Source organism: Lissotriton vulgaris, assembly GCF_964263255.1.
Source record: "Lissotriton vulgaris chromosome 2_1 unlocalized genomic scaffold, aLisVul1.2 SUPER_2_unloc_1, whole genome shotgun sequence".
In the NCBI taxonomy this organism is placed as follows: Eukaryota; Metazoa; Chordata; class Amphibia; order Caudata; family Salamandridae; genus Lissotriton; species Lissotriton vulgaris.
The window spans coordinates 2290125-2315220 of NW_028240612.1; the positions used below are offsets into that span (position 1 = coordinate 2290125).

General features: G+C 41.6%; 1 protein-coding gene across 1 annotated transcript in view; it reads right to left on the bottom strand.

The window, feature by feature from the left end:
* Nucleotides 1-19243, bottom strand: part of LOC147672985 (indolethylamine N-methyltransferase-like) — a 140594-nt gene extending 121351 nt beyond the window's left edge. The window contains exons 1-2 of the mRNA XM_086947836.1: nt 19002-19243; nt 16390-16573 (exon numbers count right to left, since the gene is read on the bottom strand). Of these exons, the coding sequence (XP_086803962.1) occupies nt 16390-16573; nt 19002-19149 (332 nt within the window). The 5' untranslated portion in view covers nt 19150-19243. The remainder of the gene's footprint in view (nt 1-16389; nt 16574-19001) is intronic.
* Between the last annotated feature and the right edge of the window lie 5853 nt (nt 19244-25096).

The window sequence follows — 25096 nt, forward strand, 5'->3', positions numbered from 1 at the left end:
TATCTGAGATTCCTAGATTAACACTCCGAGTTCTTCAACAAGATAAAAACTCAGCAAACCTGGAAATCCCCGCTTGCTGTGTTTTGATTAGTAATAGAACTCTAATGAGCACTGATAGATGATCACTTCCTAGTGACATCTTTATTGACGTCTTATGTCCAGCAGACTTACGTCAAACAAGGCACCTTTCAGGTATAAATACTACCAACGTGGCCTTAAGCAAGTCCCCTGTTGCCCGTCGCCTGAAGCTGCTGTTATGCTGAAGATATCATAGCTGCTATCGCTACTGCTATCGCTGCTAACTAGCGAATGATGGTGTGGTGAACTTAGGAGCTGAACAGCCGTCCCCCTGCAAGAGCCCAGCAGATGCAAGCTGCCCACGGACGCTGTCCCCCCTCCTCCTCCTCGACGCGCTGAAGAAGAGACGCTGCCTTTCTCCTGCAGAGAAATCCAGCTCCAGCGTTTCTGGTCTACCCTTGCGGGTGACTGAGATATCGAGCCCTGAGGGAGATACCAGACCTCCATCATTCTATTCCAGAGGTATGGTGCTGACTAAACCCTTATAGAGAATCCTTGAAGCAAACCTTGGCAAAACCAACTTAAACTAAAGCTAATTACTTACTCCCCTCCCAAGTATTAGGCTTAGGTCAGGTACACTGGGGTAGGCGTAGTTAGAAGCACCAGTTGAGTATTTTAGCCTAATGTATATATGAATGTATATATGTTTTATTACTTTTAAACCAGTGTATGGCTAAGAAACCATATCAATGCTTTTACAGTATTATTTCGCAATACTTATCTTACTGTACGTACTTTTTATAATAACAAGTCTTGCAATTGTGGCAATTCATTTCTCTTGTATGAGAAGAAAGACTGTTCAATAAATGTTAACCTTTTATTGACAAACGCCTGTCTCTCTATTCTCTACATATTGTGAAAGTAATCTGCACCAACCTGACTGAGTAAAATAACTGTCTATTGTTTCACACGACCCTAGAGATTGACTCTTGATCTGAGGAGCAAAGTTGTCATGTTGCACGGTTGTTGGAAAACTGAATCCCTTCTTGTCTGTGCCAGGGAAGCTGATCACTTCCCATTTCAGTCAAGAAAGTTTCCAGTGACCTCTGAGCTAGTTGGTAACAAACCCAATTAAGTTTAGCATAGTCAGTAGAGGCCTGGAAGATCCGCACTTCTACGTCGATACTACTGTTTATGTTATTCCAATGCGCAGGGCCTATTGGGAAAATAGGAACTACGCTACATGGCGCCCAACGTTTGGTAAGGCGATAAACTAACGCAAGACGTTAGAGTAACTCAGTCGTGCATATTTCACACATACCCCTTTCTCCCGTAAATACTCTAATAGACATCTGGAGTGGGTGAAAGGTTAAAATCCGCCCGACCTTAGTAGGAAGAGATTCCTATGTAAAGCTCTGGTTTATTCAACGTTGAAGGATACAGTGTTCCAAAATATTGTGCACCTAATCTTTGTCTCCTTGGAGACCTACTCTGCAAAGCCTGCATTAATAAAATGTCAGACTTAGAAAACAACGGAACCACTGGGGGTGCAGTAAATGCGACTCAGCAGGGTCCTGAAGACACGGACCCGGATGCAATTATCATCCCGGTCCACTTAAGAAAGTCTATAACTTTGAAACTTATAGAAAACGGACTGACACCACAAGGTGGTACAGTAATGTTCGTGATAGAGGCACACGAATATCGGCAGACAGAGGTATTCTATTCATGGATAAACTTTCCAGCAGCAAACGCTAGAACAAAAGAGTTTCACTATTACAAAATAGAGAAACCACCGGAAGAGTACGCTCCTTTCGAGGAGACTGAAATCCCACTAAAATTCCAAGAGCACCTGCTCTGGTTTAATGGCGCCCTAAAACACAATGATCATATGACCAGGCTCGGTCCACTAGGTAGACCAGGAGCAACGTGGCCGGTTCTAGCCAGCTACACACCACATCCGGACATTGCAAAAATGTCTAGAGAAGAGCTGTTAGTACAGCTAAAAACATTAATTAAAATACATAGGCAATTAGTCCAATATGTAATGCGGACTGCAACAGTCCAACCAGTTGTTAATGTACCACAGCTGACCCCTCATCAGGGGAACACTAATAAAATTACACCACAGAACATACAGTCATGTCTTGGTAAAACACCCGTAAAACGGGAACAAATGCCTTTCTGGTTCGCACAGAAAATAACTCAAATAGAGGCAGTATTTCCTGATACTACCCCTATAGAGAAACACAGAATCTTGACCATCTGCCTTCCTATGGGAATCGCACCACACGTGGAGGACTGTGACACTTGGGGTACAGTCTTTGCTTCCATTTACACAAAAAAACACAGTGTTCCGTCTATGGCGGTAATACCAGAAGTGCTAAAACAGATTCAAAATGAATACGGTCCAGAGCCCGCTTTAAATCTTGGTATGAAATTACTGAAAGACTTCAAGCAGGTCTCGGCTATATTATTAGCCAACATAAAGGGAGAAGCAGCATCTGTAGCGATCCGCCAGAAGTTGAAGGAAACAGATATAACAGATCAGCCAATTGAGCTTGCCAGAATCATAGAGAAATGCTATGAAGAATTAGGTAGAGACAGCTTGGGTGGAAAACCAGTTAAGCCCCAACTGCTCGAAAATCCTGAAAAATTATTTATTAAAAATAATTTAAACACTCCTAAAAAGAGCTGGGATGGAAATAAACAATCCACTCCCAAGGAAAAAGTTTTCCAGTCCAGAGGAAGGTCTCCTCGACGGAGGGAAAGAACTCCGACTCGAGAACACCAGTCTCCCCAGAGGGAGCCCTCTGAGAAAAGATATAACCTTAGAAATAGGGATAATCTGAAAAAACCTGATAGATATCAAAGTATTGATACGCGTCCCTCTCGATCTTTTTCGCAGAAATCGGAAAGAAGAGGACGGTCAGACCCAGGAGAGCACACCAAGTCCAAAGACAAGGAACCTGCTCGAAGTAAAAAATCTCAATTTCCAAAAAAGAAGGTAGCCAGTATTAGAGTAATCGAGCATGCCGAGAATACTGAGGACACAGTTGAAAAACCGTGAGTGGGCACAGACAATGTTAGACAGTGCAGCAGAAATCAGTATAGCGTGCAAGATCTTGATGAGTCATCTAGAGACAGTGGACATGAATGAATACATTCAGGTTGAAACTGCCGACACCAGACTTAGCGAGCCCCATAAAATATACGAAATACATTGCGTATAGAGGGTGATAAGACTAGGAAAATAAAGGGTCTATTTTGGGATAAACTCTCAAAAGGCTATGATATTCTGTTAGCTGAAAAAGATTGGCCCCTAGAGTTTGTCAGGGAGTGCCCTCGTGGTGAAGAAATGATTATGCCTGCCTTTTCAATCACATTCCGATTCACAAAAAATATACATATGCAAGGAAATGGGCAGTAGCCCAGGCACTGGCATTATATAAAAATCATGTAGGATGGGATGAGGACTCACCTTCTCACAAAATCCAGTTAAAAAGTGAACCAACTGCCCAAAGGCAGTATCCCATTAAGCAAGAAGCTAAAAAACAAGTCAGGGAGATCTTAGATCAACTTGAATACCAGGGGGTGATTGAAACATGCACCTCTCAAATGAACAATCCTTTGTTTCCTGTCTCCAAGCCAGACAATTCATATCGTCTAGTTTTGGACTACAGACATCTTAATGCATGTTGCAAAACTTTTGCAGTACAAAACTCGCATAGTGCAGCCCTAATGAATAACATAGTTAGGTAAAAATATAAAACGACATTAGACATATCTAATGGTTTCTTTTGTCAAAACATTGCACCAGAAAGCAGATATTTGACCGCTTTCTCAGCATTTGGGTCGCAGAAAATTTCTGGCGACTCCCACAGGGGTTCAAGAACAGCCCAGGACTATTCTCAGCTAGAGTAACAGAGTTACTACAAATATATGATGATGAGGCATTATCTTACGTAGATGATATCTATCTCACAGACGACGACTTGGATACTCACTTGAAAAGAGTGAGCACCATTATACTTGGGTTCACAGCAGAGGGTTACAAATTCAACTTTAAAAAGTCTCGAATTGCCCATCTGACAGTACTATTCTTAGGGTACAAATTATCAAGTGAAGGAAAAAGCCTAGCGGGCAACTTCTTAGAGAAGTGCGCTGTACTCCAAGCTCCAAAAACACTGAAGAATTTACAATCCATACTAGGTTTTCTGAATTTCGGAAGAACTTGCATTCTAAATTACGCAGAGAGGGTTAAACCTCTCTACGAACTAATTAAACCTGATTTTAAACAAATCAATTGGACTCAAAAACACACAGAAATTTTGAGATCACTGCAAACAGACATGTTAGCAAAAACAAAATTAGATACACGTGACAACACACGCAATCTTGTAATCCGAGTCATCCCAGGAAGATGCGGATTCACGTACCTGACCTCTAATGAGGGAGAAAAGGTACCAATTTCAATTAAATCTCACTTGTACACACAAGTAGAAAAAACATTCAGTCACACAGAAAGAACTGTGAGAGCAGTGCAAATTGCATTAGCAAATGAAAGAGAACTAGCACACGGCAAACGGATTAATATCCTCACAGCGGAATCCGCCTTCGAGGCGCTATTCAGCCCAGTAAACCTGCCTACAGTGTCACTGGATCAGAAATGGATACAGTATGTAGATTCTCTAGGAGCGGAAGATGTGAAATACTATTTCGCCCCGCAATTCGAAGAACTGAATGATTTAGAATATCCTCTGCCAATCGAACTTCTGCCTCTCCCACAGTACGCCTGTATAATCTATACAGATAGATTTGTACAGCATTTCAACGTAGACAGCAAATCCTACGATGCAGCATGTGCGATTGTTAAAGGTCGCTGGCTGTGCGGTAAATTCAGACCGAAAGTAACAAAAACTGAATCAGTAAAGTACTGTTCGGCTCAGAAAGCTGAAATCAGATGTTTAACCCCTTCTACGCTGATGACGAGCTGGGATTCAAACACGTGGTACCGACGGATAGAGCGGGGCCTCTACTTCCCGAGCAGTTGCTGGGCGAGGTGAGGTCCTCACCCACACAAAGCTGGAAGATCTTTTCCTGTGATCAGTGGACACTGGGGTTCCAAGTTGTGAGGGGGAGACATGATTTACTTGAGTATATCACATGTTATCGTTACAATTTATTTTCTCTTACATGTGTATACACCCCCTAAACTGTGTTGCAGTAGCTTATCATATACATTTTTTTTAAGGTCCTGATGAAAGCTGGAGCAATACTCCTGTTAGCTGAAACTAGTCGACCACTTGCACAGCGCCATAATGTAGTTCTATTTACCCACTACTAGGCGTGTTTTTAATCTTGACACCTAGACTAATCATTATTAGCAATTTCTCTAATCTAGGTAGCCAATTTTAGTAAGCACCTTTTCACTAGCACTGCATTTTTCCATAATTTCTTTATATTATAATTTTAGAAGCACTACTGTGGCTATATTTGTCGCTCTTCACTTATGCACCGCCATGAGATGGTTCAGGCGACGTCTGGAGCGATTACTGATCCCCATATGATGAGATGCCGCCATTTGGGTGGTCTGATGGGACTTCTATAGCCCAGTAGGACTCTCTACTCTTTTTCACACATGTGCCCGTGTGATTGCGCGCACTATCCAGGACACTACACCATCTTTGACCTGGTCTTCTCTCTTTGTGTTTTTCTCGTCATGGCGTAGCCCGCTCGCACGCTGATGACGAGCCAAGCTCGTCACGTAACATGCGGTTTTAAAAAACTCAGCGTACGAGCGGAATTCCGCCCGCACGCATGCGGTTAAAGATGGCGCTCGAAAATGCAGAACGTGAATTCCCGACACTTATCGTGTGTGATTCTCATTTTTGCGTCAACTCTTAACAATAATAAATTGCAGAGCTGGATTGAAAACGAATACAAAGATGACACAGGTGCCACAATAAAGCATAAATTGCTCTGGAAACAGGTAGCTCTTTTACAGAAAGAACTGCAAAAGACTCACGTGATACACGCACAGAGTCTTCAATGTGATGGCGTTCACGTTGCAGGGAATTTATTGGCTAACACAGCCACAGCGGAAGCAACTAAACCTGCTTCCGTAGCCACAAAAAAGCGTACAGAAAAATACATAGACGGGGAAACCATGCTGGCAGTAAAAATGACCGTAAAAGGCGACTGTGCAGCACTACCCGTGAACTATCCACTCAATTATGCATACATAATCGATGCAAACTCCGTTCCTTTTGCTCGAATCCCTGGAGCGGGGGATAGGGTAATTCCAAACACGAACCAGAGAATATTATTAATAGCAGACGCACACATGGGTGAAGGTCCAAGGCACATTCAGATGAGGGAATCTCTGACTGAATTGCAATCAGTACACTGGTGGCCGGGGATGAGCGTGCAACATCAGATATATGTAAAGAACTGTCCGGACTGTGACAGGGATCACAGTAATGAACCGGTCCTGCCTGTTGCACAATTACCATTTATAGAAAGGGTAATGATGTCCGCAAGCCATTCAGCGTCCTATTAATCAGTTAAGACTAAACACACCTAAAAATTGTGGCCTCCAGCGCTCGGCTGCCGCTAGAACGGTTATAAAAGATCTGTGAGTCTTTATCGGCACATACGCAATTACCACGTTCCATTCTGACCAGGGTCCTGCTTTTAGCTCTCGAGCTTATAAGGAGGCCATGGCCAGCATGGGAATTGGGTTGCGGTATTCTTGTCCGTCGCACCCCGAAGGGAATACTGTGGTAGAAAGAAAAAACCGGGACATAAAGCGATCTATAACACCGAAAGTATTAGGTTCAGGCGCTGGGTGGGTCAAACATTTAATAAGTGCCCAGACCAGTCTTAACAATTTGTCAAGAAAATCTCTAAAAGGTTTCAGCCCATACGAACTATTGTTCGGAATTAGAATGAAAATTCAGGACCTCGATAGTCAGATATCAGTGGTACAAGAAAAAACAATAGACTTTGACATCAAAGATCGTTTGGCTGTTTTACAGGAACTGAATGAAACAAGAAAATCCTTAAGCAACATAAAGTTAAAGCAACAGCCAGATACCACTGACGAGGCACCACAAGCAACAGCCCCAGCAAGGCCTGTCTGGATTCCAAAGATTGGGGATCTAGTCAGAGAAAAAATTGCGGTGACGAAGGAATTTGGGCCTTCTTACAGAAAAGCAGTACCTGTCTTGGCAGTCACTGGAACAAGATCAGTTGTACTACCGCCCCTTGCTGGTAAAAAGGAGAACAGAGTCGTATCTATAGAACTGGTAAAACCACAAGCATGTGGCCTATAATCAACAGTAGGACTCCCGAGAAACAACAGAATACACAAACTTGCAACAATCCAAGAGGTTCAAACTGAAAGACTAATCACATTCGATCAGCCTGCAGTGCACAGAGAAGGACTATGCAATAATGCCATGGAACTCGTGCCTCTTGAGACACAGATTGAAACAGTTCGTCAAGAAACACCAGTCTACAATAATGTGGCATCAGAAAGTGCTACCGAAAGACAGATTGAAAGAACAATCCCATCAATTGACAGAACTGCCTCTGGTTATTTCATCAACTTCGACAACTTCGACAACTTCTCTGAAGATCAAAACGACCCCGAAGTAATGCCAGAAACAAAAAAGACTTTTAAAGAAAATGCTACAGAACTCTTTCATCAACTGAAGGAAATCTACCTTATTTCCCCTTGGTTAGAGTTCTGGTTCGGTCTAGGTGTATTTTCCTCCTGCTTTGGCTCATCATGGTACTTTGTTTGGGAAAATTCATTGAGGGAAAATATAGTACAATGGACACAGCAAGTCAGAACATCAACCTAGTCCTCAAACCACACAGATCATCCCACGTGAAGAAAAGAGAACTGTCAACAGTAAATGTCACAGCCATTCCAATACCCGGTGGGGTAGTAGGGGAGAAAACTGACTATGAGATCTATGGTCCGGTCGAGATCCTGAAGTATCCTCATCAACTGAAGGTTTCCTTAAGTGACTTTGTAAAACCAAGTACATTCTCTGATGATTGGGACTTTAACAGTATTAATGACATGATGTCTGATTTAGTAATGTCAGCTAGATTCACAGATCATGATAATTTACAGGGTTCATCTAGTTATGAGCAGACATTCTGCTACACACATTATGGTGATCATTATTTGCATAAATCTGCACAGCCTAGAAATGTTTTTAAGTATAATCAATGGGAACATTGTGCAACACCACCTAAAAGCAGTTCTAAAACATTCTTTGAGAAATTCAAGTACTTCTCAGGGTTTAACACCAGTGATGCAGAAACGTTTTATTACAAACTGTTAGATAAAACAGGAATGAAAACAATGCTGACAAATTCTAAATTGATATATTCAGAAGCATTTTATGAAAAAATGATGACATTTGGTTTTGATTATTGGAAAAATAACATTGAAACAAAAAACATTTGGGGTACAAATGATTGGCAGGTACAAGGCCTTGAAGCACTATTCAGAACCTGCATGATACCAGAACAAATGATGTTTTTAAATGACACAATTCACCAAACATCCTGTCTTGGCCTAGCTAAGATCAAAGACCTTAACACACCGTCTATTCCGAAGCCAATACCTGATAATGCAACAACAGATATTGAGATAGACGTAACTAAAATTTTACATTTTAACACAACACATCCTGATTGGAAAAAGTGGTTAATCTGGCCTACTGACACAAACAACTGTCAAGATAGTTTCCTGAATAAAACACAGGGGTTAAAAATGACCAGACAAGACCCTAGATACTCCCAGAGACAACATCCAGGGATTGTAACAACATACAGTGTGGGGAAACTCTGCCTTGAATGGTTAGGAACATCCACACTGGCTGAAATGAAGCAACACTTGTATTTACTAAAAGATGGTGCTGATTTGCGCGATTTCATTCTTGGACCACGCAAACAGCGTCAAAAGCGTTTCATAGTGACCAGTATCTATGCTGCGTACAACGAGGCTTGGAAAGTCACACAAATTGAAACAGCAGAAAAAATACGAGAAATTGATCGTATTAATTTGGAGAAATCACTTTCTGTAGAAGACAATGGGTTAATGACTCTGTCCTCCAGAATATATTTGTTGGACAATATTGTATCTTCTGCCTTTGACATAATAGGCAGAGACTTGCTAATGTTACAGCATGGCCAATCTCAATTACGTTCTATTGTACAATTAGGCTGGACGCTGCAAAATCTTCGTTCAGGCTATGTGCCTTGGCGTTTAATCAACACAACGTCATTATTTTCCATTTTTAACCTTACTGATAAACAAATCAGTTTGGCACAGAAAGGAGCAGACTATACAATCCTGAGCATCGAAAAACTTGAGAGATTACCATTGACAATGTCAGAAAGCCCTGTCATTGAATGGATAATACACGGAATTATCACTATTCCGATAACAACTTTCCGATTTAAAAAGTGCCTTGAATACATACCTACTGGCCAGTATGAACGATTAGGTAAAGGATATGTAAAATCAGAATGGAAATTACCATACACACATTCTTGCTATAGTGACAACGACAAAAATGTATTTCTTAGTGGTGAAAATTGTAAACATTCACTTAACGGTATACTTTTGTGCCAGGGTATTAATTTACACGGAGCCTGTGAAGGAAATTCTAACAACCTTTCATGCCACCAGCTTGTCACACTTGCAACTCAGATAGAGCCCTTCTTTATGCAACTTGCGAATGGGAGTTACATTCTTAGAACGGATCACAGACGTTGTGGCCTTGTTCCAGGAAAAAGTTATCTAGTCAGCGTAACATCCATGGTCAAATGCTGTATGCAAGCTTTGTTCCCTAGAGGGCCTGTAGACACAGAGACTCCCATCTGGCCTCGTCTGAATCTCTATTCTATACGAATTGATACTTTAAGCAAAATGAAGTCTGTGCTTTTGCAGACAACAGTGCCCATCACGTCATCAAAAGAGACGTATGATCTTCTAGTTGCAAGGACAGCTACGGAGGTTCATGACCTTTTATCAACAAATTGCCCCGTGCACTTCGTAGAAATGCTTAGCCAACTCCTTAACATGTCTAGTGCCACAGGCATCCCAGGCATATTTAAGACGATTTTTACGGGACTGCTAACACCATTTCAAGCAATTCTGGGAATCGTTCCAAATTTTGTCCACTCTGTTTTTGGCGGCATACCCCTATTTTTAGGACTTGTAGCAGGGATTTTATTTTTGACCCTCCTGCTTCGTTATGGCAAGCCAAAGCTCAGACATGACTCTTATGGGAATGGAAGAGACAATCCTAGCAATCCGCTACCGGGACAGAATAAATAGAGTCCTTGGGTTGGCCAGGCTGAGAGATCTAAACATGACCTGGTTCCTTTCATTCAGACCTATATGGCGATCCTGCATCTTACCTGTGCTACGATGTATGCTATGCGGAGATGAATGCGTGTTGGACATTCGTCTTTCACTTCCATCAGCAGTACCAATGGACGTCGATACTTTGCTCAGTCCGATAACGGCTCACGCATTGTGTTGTCCCCGGCGGCTACCAATCCTGATGACGGCATTCGTGGAGACTCCTGTACTACGACCAAGTGGTAACAGTGGAGCGTGTGACATTGGCAACATCATCCAGGTACAACGATCTGAGAGCATTGCTGACCCATCCTTTGATGACAGCAATCATTCTCACACCTGCCAAGTTACAGCGCTATCGAATTTGGTTGAACTGTCACCTGATTTTGTAGACCAATTCTTTGAGAGCCTGTCTGATATGATGTTCTCACCCGAACAGAAACAATAACTTTGGAGAAGCATTCCGACACACAGCGTTCCCATGAACTCTGAATTCGGCCTTCAGTTTTGAACAACAAAAACTGCTAAAAGCGTTGGAACTCTATTTCCCCGTTCAGGCAATAATTCTTTTGAATTGAACACTTTTTATTATTCACCCTTTTTTGGCACGAAAAATTCTTTGCTAAAGGTAAACACTATTCTTAGAGAACAGAAGCTTCAACTTCTATTTCTAAACACATCTAGAGACATAATAACTTTACACCAGCCTCTAGCACATTTTATTGCAATGCATTTATATGTGATGATTTATCTCGCCCTTCTTCTGTTTCAGAGATATTTCATGTGTAATTCTTTTTTGCATAATCGTTCATTGATTTCATATGCTATAATTTTTGAATGATTTCTATGCTTCAAAAACGTACAGTACCTAAATTTTCACGTATTTCAATATACGCCTATTTCAAATGCATTTATGTATTTTGGGGTGGGCAATGTTACACATGCATCTTATTGCTCTAGTTTTAGTAATTTGATGGACATAAATTCGTGGAGTGGGTGTAGCGTTCTAATCTAGGATCCTGATCGATACTGTGACCTTATGCCCCTATTCGGCTATAAATCCATGTATTCCCTATATTGGCATAACCGTTCAAGTGCAATATTTAGAAACTCATCTCTGGCCTCACATGAACAGAGCCACATTTCAGAATAGCTTTCTCTGCCACTTCCTTTGCAACCAATTAGTGCAATGACAGAGCAGAAGTTACTATCTGAGATTCCTAGATTAACACTCTGAGTTCTTCAACAAGATAAAAACTCAGCAAACCTGGAAATCCCCGCTTGCTGTGTTTTGATTAGTAATAGAACTCTAATGAGCACTGATATACGATCACTTCCTAGTGACATCTTTATTGACGTCTTATGTCCAGCAAACTTACGTCAAACAAGGCACCTTCCAGGTATAAATACTACCAACGTGGCCTTAAGCAAGTCCCCTGTTGCCCGTCGCCTGAAGCTGCTGTTATGCTGAAGATATCATAGCTGCTATCGCTACTGCTATCGCTGCTAACTAGAGAACAATGGTGTGGTGAACTTAGGAGCTGAACAGCCGTCCCCCTGCAAGAGCCCAGCAGATGCAAGCTGCCCGCGGACGCTGTCCCCCCTCCTCCTCCTCGACGCGCTGAAGAAGAGACGCTGCCTTTCTCCTGCAGAGAAATCTAGCTCCAGCGTTTCTGGTCTACCCTTGCGGGTGACTGGGATATCGAGCCCTGAGGGAGATACCAGACCTCCATCATTCTATTCCAGAGGTATGGTGCTGACTAAACCCTTATAGAGAATCCTTGAAGCAAACCTTGGCAAAACCAACTTAAACTAAAGCTACTTACTTACTCCCCTCCCAAGTATTAGGCTTAGGTTAGGTACACTGGGGTAGGCGTAGTTAGAAGCACCAGTTGAGTATGTTAGCCTAATGTATATATGAATGTATATATGTTTTATTACTTTTAAACCATTGTATGGCTAAGAAACCATATCAATGCTTTTACAGTATTATTTCGCAATACTTATCTTACTGTACGTACTTTTTATAATAACAAGTCTTGCAATTGTGGCAATTCTTTTCTCTTGTATGAGAAGAAAGACTGTTCAATAAATGTTAACCTTTTATTGGCAAACGCCCGTTTCTCTATTCTCTACATATTGTGAAAGTAATCTGCACCAACCTGACAGAGTAAAATAACTGTCTATTGTTTCACACGACCCTAGAGATTGACTCTTGATCCGAGGAGCAAAGTTGTCATGTTGCACAGTTGTTGGAAAACTGAATCCCTTCTTGTCTGTGCCAGGGAAGCTGATCACTTCCCATTTCAGTCAAGAAAGTTTCCAGTGACCTCTGAGCTAGTTGGTAACAAACCCAATTAAGTTTAGCATAGTCAGTAGAGGCCTGGAAGATCCGCACTTCTACGTCGATACTACTGATTATGTTATTCCAATGCGCAGGGCCTATTGGGAAAATAGGAACTACGCTACAGCTTGGCATGAGCAGTCAGGTTTATCTCAGAGGCAATGTATAAAGCATTTGCACATAACACACAGTAATACAGTGAAAACACTGTAAAAGGACACCAGTCCAGATTTAGAAAGATAGCCAATGTTTAGCTGTGTAAAACAAGACCAAAACAATAAACGTCCAATGTACCATCATCAAAATATGAATCTTGCATAAACTGACTTAAAATACAGTTCCTTGTAGTCAATAGCTCCTTCCGGGGCTATCACAGTGTTGTGAAGAAACAAATCCAACAGTTCAGGCCAACAGCGTCATGGCAGGATAGCTTTGGGATTGGGAAGGCCTACAAACAGTACCTTGGAAATGCAGGGTGTTGTGGACCTTGCAATGAGCTTTGAAGAGGGGGAGTTGGCAGGCTTCGTCCCAGAGGTCGGTGCAGGAGTCATTGCGCCATTGAAGTCTCACGCCTTGCAGATCCAACTCAGTGAGGTTGAAGTAAGGTGTGCCGGAAGCCATCAGGATTTTGTTGCAAAGTGAAGCGGTGTGGCGTCAGGTGCCTTCAGGTCACGGTGCTTGCAGAAGCTCTGTGACAGCATCCAGCGGCATCGTTATGACGAGGGCTGCAGTGCAAATTTGGATGGTGCTTGTCACGGGTGCTGGAAGGTCAGGGTTCAAGGAGCAGTGTCATCATTGCTGAAGCACTGATGTTGGAAGACGTTCCGGAGTCGATGGCGCTGGCTTCGGTGGACCACTGCTGTGGTGTGGGATGGGCAGTATTGAGGATAACAGGGCAGCGAAGTTAGGTGGTGCGAAGTGCGGTCCCCTCAGGTCATGGTGCAAGCAGCGGCTCATTGTCATTGCCAGGCATCGTTGTCAGTGACACCAGGATTGCAGTGTGAAGCTGGGTAGTGCTCTTTGTGGTGCCAACAGGTCACGGAGCCAGCAGCCGTGTCATTGACGCCATTGGATTGCTTTTTCTTCTTTTGCAGCACAAAACACACAGTTCCCAGTTCTGATAGCAGATGATCTTGAAGTCTCTGCTGTTCCTGAGATTTCTTGAACAGGGAACAACTCTACCTCAAGCCCTTGGAGAAACTCAGCAAAATAAGTTTCAGAAAGCCCAGTCCATTCGGTGCCTAAGACAGACGCAGCCCCTGCGGGCCAACACGTCAAATCTCACAGCAAAGTGGTAGTTCCTTCTAACAGCTTCTCTAGCTTTTCTTCTTGGTAGGTTCCTTAGTCCAACAGAGTTCTAAAGTTCTGGGGTCAGGACCCTAATATTTATATCACTTTCCCATTTGACGTTTTAGGCAGAAAGTCTAGTAGGAACCAGTTCTGTCCTCTCTGGTCCAGCTTTACTAACAGAGATGGCAACATCATTGTGCAAAGCAGAAACAGCCTATTCAGGTGCTAGTGAAAACTCCTCCCACCCCTCTAAATGCAGAAAGGCCTATTCAGCCTGGCTATGAGTCACCCAGGAAAGGCACACACACCTCAACCACCCCTGTGACTGTCTAGAGTGAATGCACATACAAGCACCTGTCACTCCAAAACCAGATGGTGAATACACAAACAGGCAAAGGCACACAGGATGGTTCAGTAAGAACATGCCCCTTTCTGAAAGTAGCATTTTTCAAACCAACAATTTAAAAACCACCTTTACTAAAATATGTGTTATTAAATTCTGAGTTCAGAGAGATTAGACTCCATTCCTCTATCTTGTCCCAAATGGAATGTTACACTTATAAGATGTTGAAAGGCAACTCTCCTGTTAATCTATAGGACAGACAGCCAATAGTGAAATATGAAATGCCCAGTATTTCACTAGCAGGACAAGTAAAACAACTGCTACATGTCCTACCTTTCACAGACACTACACACTGCCCATGGGGCTACATTGGGCCTACCGTAGGGGTGACTTACATGTAAGACAAGAGAAGGTTGTTGCCTGGCAAATGGGTGCACTTGCCAGGTGGACATGGCTGTATAAACTGTGCCGAGACACTGCAGTGGGAGGTCTGAGCCACCTTTGAAAGGCTACCTGTGCGGGTGGCACAACAAGCACTGCTGGCCAACTAGTAACATTTGATTTACAGGTCCTGGGTACACACAATGCACTGTACTAGGGACGTACTAGAAAAACAAATATACCAATCATGGGAAGCCAATCATACCACAATTTACAGTAGGAGCACTTGGACTTTAGTACTGAACAGCAGTGAAAAAGTGTGCAGAGACACTAAGCCAGCAAAAACGAAGTCCAGCACACCATCAAAACCAGGAAGTCAGAAGGCAAAAATACAGGGGAAACACGCAAATAGATATGAACAGATGGAAAAACAGTTTGAAATTGAAACAGATTTCTTTGTGAAAAATAAATCCCTTGTAGGTATCATTCACTGATTGACTTTCTAAAAGTGGCATTTTTAAAATACCAATTTAAAGTCTGACTTCACCATAAGTTATGATTTTAAATTGTGATTCCAGATACACCAAACCTGAACTGGCTATCTCTTCCCATTTGGAAATTGCACTTATCAAATGTAATAAAGCAACTCCAACCTTATCCTATGGGAGAGATAAGCCTTGCAGTAGTCAAAAATGAATTTGAGAGTTTTCCACTACCAGGACATGTAAAACTTAATATAACATGTCCTACTTATTGAATACATTGCACCCTGCCCTCTAGGCTGTCCAGGGCCTGTCCTAGTGGTGACTGATAAGTATTAAAAACAGATGTTTGGGCCTGGCAAAAGGTTGAATTTGCAAGGTCAATACGGTAATATAAAACTGCTCACACAGGGTCTGCAATGATGGACCTAGGACATGTTTAAAAAACTACTTAAGTGTGAAGCACAACCCGTGCTGCAGTTCCACTAGTAGCATTTAATGTACAGGCCATCGGCAAATGAAGTGTCACTTTACTTGGTTTTAAAAAGAAAATTAAATATGCCAATGAGGTGTAAGTCAATCTAACATACTTTAGAGAGAGAGCACATACACTTTAGCACTGATTAGCAGTGGTAAAGTATGCAGAGTCCTAAAGCCAACAAAAACGAATTCTGCGAAAAATGTCAGAGTGAAGGTAAGACTTTTGGTGATGAGCCTGCAGAAATGGCCAAGTCCAACACTCTGCTTATTTTTGACAAGTGGTTAGATGGTCAACTTAGTACGGCAAATTTTTTGTTGAAGCAATTTCTAGAAAACACACAGACTTTCTTGCACTGCTATTTGTTTTCTTTCCCCATCCCCACAAAAAATGTGCTCCCTTTTGGATAGTTTCTCATTTTCCTCTCGTGGAACCCACTAATCATTTGTGTCTTTAGACTCCTTTACTTGTGGGGAAAAGATACAGATTTAGCAATGGGTCCTTTGATGAAAAAAGAAAATTTGTGAAGGTTGAAATAAAAAATATAAAACAAATGAAAAGCCCCAGCATTTTGGAGAAAAACCTTAATAGCTATGGATTGAGTGTTCCTTAAACAGGAACCTTATGACATGAATGCAGTTCATACACTTATCTTACCTGTGATTTTCAAGTTCACATGGAACTATTGTCCCAGGCTCTTTATTCCACCACTGATTGATAACTTCTAGATTACTGTCCAAAAAATCTATTATGATGATTTTGTTGAAGGATTCACAAGCCGGTAAAATTGAAGAAGGTAATAATGCTCCACCATACTTGATCAGAGTATCCCCTTTCAAATCTGCTGGGCAAATATAAACACAACAGAATGAATATATTGTATTCATACATTTCATATTCAATTTATATGGATGCTCTTAATGTGTACAGAGGCACAATTGACAATTTTATAATCGTATAAAATGGGGCAAAACTAAATTCCTTTTAGTCTTTGACTGACTGTCGCTCAAGGATTTTGAAAATAATTTATCCTGTCAATGTATTTGTTTATAAATGTTTGAGTCCTGTGTAACTAAACAGAGCCACGAAGGGGTCCGTCTCGTTCCAACCACCTTTTAATAAGGACTGCCGCTCAGAATAGCATTAATTTGAACATACAATCACCACAATGTAACATGTGACTTCTTGTTTACAACACTGTTATATAGCAGTGTAATCTATGCTACATAGATGTAGTTCAAGGTGCTCTGTTGGCATTCTAGGTCCGGAATTGTATGTATTACTCCAGCGTGCTTTCAAAGACAGTTGCAGCAATAAAGGGATTTAAGTGCTAACCCCCCAAAAATAAATCTTGGAGAAGTCACAATTTCACTTCTCAGAATTAAAGAGGCAGCAATGAGATTTGGAATGGATTGCTGTGTTTTGATGCACCATACTGATGGATGGTGATATTTTATTTGGCAGCAACTTCATCAAAGTTCTCCATGCCGAGGTTTATGAATGCATGAGGCATGGCTCATCTGTAAGAGGCTTTAATACTTCATTCATATCTTACAGCATGACAGTATCAAGAAGCCATAAACAACTTAAGACGGGAAGGCATTTTTTATATCACCGAGGATTGGGCAGACAGTTAGAGATTCCCAGTGCCAGCAAATGGGGAGGAAACACCTAGAGGACCTCAACATCAGAGAAAAAAATAAGCACCAGTGCCTCAAAGAGGGTCTCTAGAATTGTGTCTGTTTGTAATGTGACAGGGAGTAGTGAGAGCATGCTGATGTAGTGTGAAGCACAAAGTGTGAGTCTGTAAAGTATTGGTTCCAGGTAGTCGCGTCACTGGCACATTGATACAAAAATAAGGGAGGTAGCTAAATGAAGGATGCAAAGCAGCTATTCACACACATGAATGCCCAGAGAGTTTATTGAGGCGCAATGTCAGTCTACTTATTACACTCTACACATTAGTGGAGTAATGCGATTACTGCACTTTTTCACAACAAAAGGTTCTCTTTCATTTAGTTTTCCCTTGAATCGAGGTGCTTTAAGCCGAAGATGACATGCTTCTATAACCACACAAAGACTGGCCCTGCACATGCTAATAACAGGGATCTGGCCAAGGGAAAGTGGTGTTGTCTTTACCTTAAAAAGAAAAATGGCACATAAGCACTCACTTCATTTTACCACATTGAATGCAGGTTTTAGCTGAAGAAACATACACCGTCAGTCAACATTGGGAATGAACTCAGAGCAGTAACATTGCAACATACATGGTTTATACTAAACTCTTTCTGGTATAATTTGGGTATTGAGTAGAGTTCCTGGAAAGGTTTCTAAACTGTAGTGTAAAGGAAAAGCTGTAGCATAGAAGGGACATGTTTGATAAGAATGTCAGTAAAAATATATAACATCATGAAAATGGAACATTGGTTTATGATTTTGATTTTCATACAGTGCTGATCTGAGAGTCACATAGCAAAGTAGCACATCCCCTTTTTTATGGAACCCCTTAGAGGATAACAACTACAGTCACAACAGTAGTGCAAGTTACGCTTGAAAAGAAATGCTTTATAGTAAACATTTCTTTATAAAGGTCACTGATCGCAGAATTTTTAGGAAGCAAATATCCTGACATTTGAAGGTATACACCCTTCTTATGAAACTTTTGAGTTCCAACTCCCACACTGTAAGGAGAAACGTCCAAACTGAAAAAAGCTGATAATTGTAAGTGCATGTAGGAGATTTGCTTGGCCATGTGCCTCTATAAACTAAAATCATGAACTAAGAAAGATAATATAGCAGAGTTCAACAAGCTTATAAGAATAGTGCTGGATGAAGTTTTCTATTTAGAGGACAAATGTTCGTATTTAGAGCTTGGTGCACGAAATACTTTGCTAAAAACTTTGCAGATATCCTACGTGCTGTATTACAGGTCGTACACTGATAATATGACGGTCACAGTATATGTACCGCATTTGTGATGGAGTATTACATCTGACAAACTCGAAATATGGTCCAAAGTGGTTAGAAGTTCAAATTTAAAAACGTATTTTTGGAGAAACCTTTGCCTAGTAACAACTTTTTTCTCTAGGAGAGTACGCCTACACAAAAAACGTTGTTTTCTTGGTATAACATCAGATATTTATTAACTTCATCAATGAACATATTTTTTAATATTGAATGATATATTTTTTTCAAAGAGCATAGATACTTGCTATTAACATCAAATCATTGACCAGTAGCAGAGATTGTGTGGAAAACACTGAACGTACCCGACTCGAACACTTTAGAAAGGAACTCCCCTCGCCCGATGACTGCTTCTTGGCTAAAATCTGAGTCCGGCACGAAATATGTAGAAAGACCGATTTTTGCGTCATAATATGTTTCATAGAGCTCCTTCAAGGTAAGACCTGATGCCATTTTCAATTATATAATTTCCTTTTTCTGATTCGTAGACAATATCACAAGTACTTTTTCCAAAGTGAAGTTGCTCTGGTGGAGGTATCTGTATATATTTATCATGTGCTCCCAACCTTTAAATCTTTAGGTCTGCAGTATATGTATTTTCACAGGATTTGAGTCCTCTTCTGAACTGTGGTCATGGGTGGTGGTTGGCATCGCTCATCAGTCATTTTCATGAATATTTATTAGGTACTGGCGTTATACCACTGATGGTCTCATGATCTGCTGTTTGCATTCAGTTTAATGTTTGAGAGAACTGTTTGCAGAAATTGTGAGACAACCTGGAATGTGCAGAATATATTTTATAAGTCTCGACAGCGTGTCATCACCATTCTGGCACAGCAAACTGCCTTCATGTCAGTTTCATAAGCTATGACTAAGTTATACTTTTTATTTTATATGTGTAGAAAATTACCATCTTTTGTGACCCCCCCCAGGTTTCTTGCTCTTTTTACTTTACTAGCTTTAAAAACTGGTGCATTTTACCCCTGCTGAACTTTAAAACGCATGTGCTCCTCTATTAAATGGCTTTGAATTAGCTTATTCCTGATTTGCTTATTTAATATGTGAAAAGTGCACCCAGAGACTGGAACTTAAATGCCACTTAATGGACTTCAGCAAGTAATGTGTCATCCACAACAGTGGCAGGGCAAATATGGCTGCTGGTCTAGCATATTTAGCCTGACTGCAGCAGTATAAAATAATGTTGCCACCACTTGACCATAATAAAGCCTCAATTAACAGGCTTGTGTTGCTGTTGGTGTACCATGCCAACCAGTACCCTTGGGCCATGCCTCTGAGTTCTGTGGCAGCACATATAGGGTCCGATTACGATCTCATTAGGAAGGGCTCCTAGCGTGATCCATGAAGAGCGAATCCAATTCGGAGCCTCTATTTCCTACTGAATCGACCCCCATTCCGAACAACCAAGTACAATACGAGAAAGCCGTCAGCGCCAACCAAATTGTTTCTGAACCCGATTCAGTCAGTCCAACTGGTTCGGAGCTGAATCGTGTAGCGCAATGGAGATCAATTCCGAGCGAGCCAGTATGATGACTGATTCGGACAGCCGTACCGACTTGGGGCCCGATTACGATGCAGTTAGGAAATCTTCCTGAACAAATCAGTAACAAATGTCTATGAAGGGTAGGATACCCGTGGAGGGTTAGCCTGAACTTATGGGGTACTTTGTTTGATCCCAAATTGTGCACTTTATTGTTAGAGATTATTATGGGAGGTTATGCAATAGATTTTCATCATATATTCATCATATTTTACTGTATTTTGAAGGTTTGTAACTTTTATAGTTTTCTCAATGTGAAACTGAATAAAGTTTATTTGATTTGATTTACCTTTGCACTCCTTTATTCACTCAGGCTGTTGAACTTTGCCCTTTTTGTACGGTCATCCCCGAAATTTTTGCCCTCCTCCTAGCCTTTTTTCTGACAAAGTGTTGGTTCTAGGACTCTGAGCACTTTAGCACCACTGTCTAGTGTAAAGTGGTTGTGCTCTCTGTGGTAAACATGGTAAAATTGGTCTACATATTGGTTTGCCATATTTAATTTACCTGTCAGTTCCTTGTAAAGTGGTATCTCATATGCCCGCGGCTAGTAAATTAAATGCTACTGGTGGGCTTGCAGCGCTGATTGCTTCACCCACCAAGGTAGCCTTTCAAACCTATCTCAGGCCTCTGCCATTGCAGGGCATGCGCGCGCAGTGCTACTGCCGCTGTGACATGGCACCTAAAGTGTGTGCCATGTCTATGACCCCCCTTTTACTGCATGTCAGTCACCCCCATGGTAGGCCCTAGCTAGCCCTATGGGCAGGGTGCTTTGTAGGTAAAAGGTAGGATTTATTGCATAATGTGTTTCATGCCTAATGTGATATAATGCTGAGTACAGTGTTCCACCAGTAGTTAGTTGTGCTTTCTAATGGTTCTGACAATGGCCCGAATGTCCCTGTCATGTGTATATAATACCCTGTGAATATTGCCTAGTGCCAGTTGGCAAAGTGTATATGTGTGGTTATGATTTAATGTGTTTATGATAATACAAAGGCTATTTTTTTATATAACCTTGTGTGGAGTTGTTGTGGTGTGCCTAGTGTGTTGCTGCTGTGTGTATGTGTTGTGTAAACTCTTTACACATTGCCTCTGGTATAAGCCTGAATGCTCGTTGTGAAAAACCAAACTATGTTTATATTTGTTGTTGACGTACTCACTATACAGACCCCCCAAGATATTGCAGCATAGATTTGCAAATTTAGCGGCACAAAAATGGAAATTTAGCAGCACAGAAATTGAGATTTAGCGGCATTATTGCGGCAGTTCATTGTACTCATAATCTTTCCTTATCAGTCTTAAACTGATTTATCAAGGTACTCCACTGTGAAATAGGCATAGGAGAAATAAGCAACAACTGTGACTTCATTGTATATCAGTCTGAAAATGTTTCAGTTCTTGTTCTTGTTTACGAGGTTGCGGCGTGGTTAGAGCTTCATGATAGCTCAACATCCTATGTATGATTCACAACATGCTCATGTAAAGAGATCCAAGGTGCACTGCATAAAACTGAATAACAAGTTTCTTTAAAATTACATCTAAAGCAGTGACAGCTGCAGGTTTTTTGTTTCTTTTCACCCCGAGGGTAAAAATGGAGAGCACGATAAGGAACAGTCCCTGCACCTGCTTTTAAGAACTACTGGTGTTGAGCACCGGCCAGACCCTGCCCACTTAAAGCCCTGGAAACTGCAAAATGCTGGAGGGTCTGATTATGTCAACAGGAGCTAGGGAAGGCAGTGAATGTTTTCAACGATGTACAGCCTTACCCTCGGTCAAGACTGTCTTTTTCATGTCTTCCCAAGATGCTCCTCTGCATTCCAGCATCTGACTCTAGGCCTCGAAGTGGCAGTTTTCCTTGTCCAATGCTTCTCCCCTGAGAACCCAGACCTCCTGTGGCTCGTACCAGATGTGCTGCTGCAGACCCTCCACATACTTCTGCTCTCTGGATGTAGGAAACTCTGCCCCATTCCCAACAACTTGTCAGATGACCACAGTGTCCTGTGGTGTAGGGGGTTTTCATCGCATGCATTTCCTGCGGACTCGTGCACATCTTCTGAAGCACTTACAGTTCTTCTCTAGCACCAGGATACCCTCACATTGACTTGGCCCCATGGCTGTTCTTGATTTGGACACAGGCCAAAGTCAGACCAATTAGCTTTCGCAATGCTTGGTTACAAATTTAGAATGAGAAGCACACCATAAAAGTAGGCCAATGCTTCATGAGTGTGTATATTGTGAAGACTGCAAAGTCACAAGCACCAAACAGTAAATCAATGCCATCCCTGAACAGTGTGTTTTTATTGAAGACCGAGTTGATAATCCCATGGCAATTACAGAGAAAAAATCCAAGGTTTAGTAAAGGGACGGCTGGGAAGATGCATGCTGCCTCAGTGCAGGTTGCTTTCACTACATAACATAAATAAATACAAATACATAATACAAACACTGGACAGAAATAATAGAGCAATCAACAATCTGCCCCTAAGGGAACAACTGATTATTCCACTATGTCAGAACCTGTGAATTACAATTATATCTGGCAGTACATATTAAAGAGATGTCCAATTTGGAGACATTAACCGAGAGAATGCCATGAGTAGGTGAAGAAAATCATCAAACATGGTTAAAATTACAGCAGAGAAATACCATGCCTCTTTGACACTGTAATCTAGACTTTCCTCCTGAATTTCTCACACCTGCTGCTGTCTGTCACTATCAGGAGGCAAGGCTGATACCAGGTTTATATCTGATACTTGACAGGTGTGGACAACTAAATCACGCCTTTTGCTCAGCACAAAGCTGTGCAGAAACATTTCTTCTTGTCTGCCTCTCACAGCTTGGCCAGGAGGAAGCAGCTATTGGAGGGAGGCGCGTAATGGCATGCGTGCACACAGCCAATAAAAGGGCATTGTTTGTTTTGGTGTCTCCCGGTAGACACTTAATTGTAAATATCGCGGACAATATTGCAAATATCGTGGCCATCGCGCTAGTTAGCAGATTTTGCGATTTTATCGTGAATCTCGAAATCACAAAAAGCTGGAGGGTCTGACTATAGGAGTCAAACTAGGAATGTTGATGTGTATTTAAAAAGTAAAAAGTAAAACAATGATAAGCGGGAACAATTTGGTGCTTATTTGTAAAGCGCATACTTTTTAAAGCTGCCTACATGACGTTTAAGTCCCTCCATGCACGCAGCTCTAAATGTATTCAAGAACTTTTGCCCAAGTATATTCCTTCGCGCAACCTACGATCTGCATCACAAACCCTCTTGATTGTCCCCCGTTACAAATTCCAACGCTAAGGAGGGTGAAGGTTTGCAACTCTTGCCACTAAACTATGGAACTCTCTTACCCTGGAAATTCGCTCCTGTGTCACTATTCTCCAGTTCAGGCGACTTCTCAAGACATGGCTGTTTGTCCATGCATTGGTTTAATCCCCCTCAGGCTTTGAGTAGTAATTTCCCAGAGTATATCAGTTAGCGCCATGAAACCCTTGGGTGAACGTGCGCTTTATAAATAAAGATAAGATAAGATAAGATTTGTTGGTGTAAGGTCGTTTTGAGTTGGGTAGTGATCAACGTATTTGTAAATATTACTACTGCAAATTAGAAGAGAACAAAATGCCAGCTAGTGCTGAACATAATAACCTAGAGTTGGTAGCTATTCCTCCAGAACTGGAAGATTTAAATATGTATGACTCCATTCTTATTCAATCTGTGTACCTGTTGAAGGCTATAGTTCGTATGGAGCCTAAATCAGGTAAGCTGCCTCCAACAGATTTACAAAGAGGTTTAAAAGGAAGAGTTGTCTATTTAATAGAGCAATCAACAATCTGCCCCTAAGGAGACAAATGATTATTCCACTATGTCAGAACCTGTGAATTACAATTATATCCGGCAGTACATATTAAAGAGATGTCCAATTTGGGGACATTAACCAAGAGAATGCCATGAGTTCAGTCAAAACTTCTCGAAGCACCTGTGCCGAACAGGGTAGGTGAAGAAAATCATCAAACATGGTTAAAATTACAGCAGAGAAATACCATGCCTCTTTGACACTGTAATCTAGACTTCCCTCCTGACTTTCTCACACCTGCTGCTGTCTGTCACTATCAGGAGGCAAGGCTGCGAGCAGGGTCCGCTCACCTGCCAGATGTTCCGGCCACAGGAAAACTAAAACAGCTCCAATTAACAGACATTACTGAAAGACGCGCTGCAGGGTCATGGTGATACCAGGTTTATATCTGATACTTGACAGGTGTGGACAACAAAATCACGCCTTTTGCTCAGCGCAAAGCTGTGCCGAAACGTTTCTTCTTGTCTACCTCTCACAGCTTGGCCAGGAGGAAGCAGCTATTGGAGGGAGGCGCGTAATGGCATGTGTGCACACAGCCAATAAAAGGGCATTGTTTGTTTTGGTGTCTCCCGGTAGACACTTAATTGTAAATATCGCGGACAATATTGCAAATATCGTGGCCATCGCGCTAGTTAGAAGATTTTGCGATTTTATCGTGAATCTCGAAATCACAAAAAGCTGGAGGGTCTGACTATAGTAGTCAAACTAGGAATGTTGATGTGTATTTAAAAAGTAAAAAGGAAAACAATGATAAGCGGGAACAATTTGGTGCTTATTTGTAAAGCGCATACTTTTTAAAGCTGCCTACATGACGTTTAAGTCCCTCCATGCACGCAGCCCTAAATGTATTCAAGAACTTTTGCCCAAGTATATTCCTTCGCGCAACCTACGATCTGCATCACAAACCCTCTTGATTGTCCCCTGTTACAAATTCCAATGCAAAGGAGGACGCAGGTTTGCAACTCTTGCCACTAAACTGTGGAACTCTCTT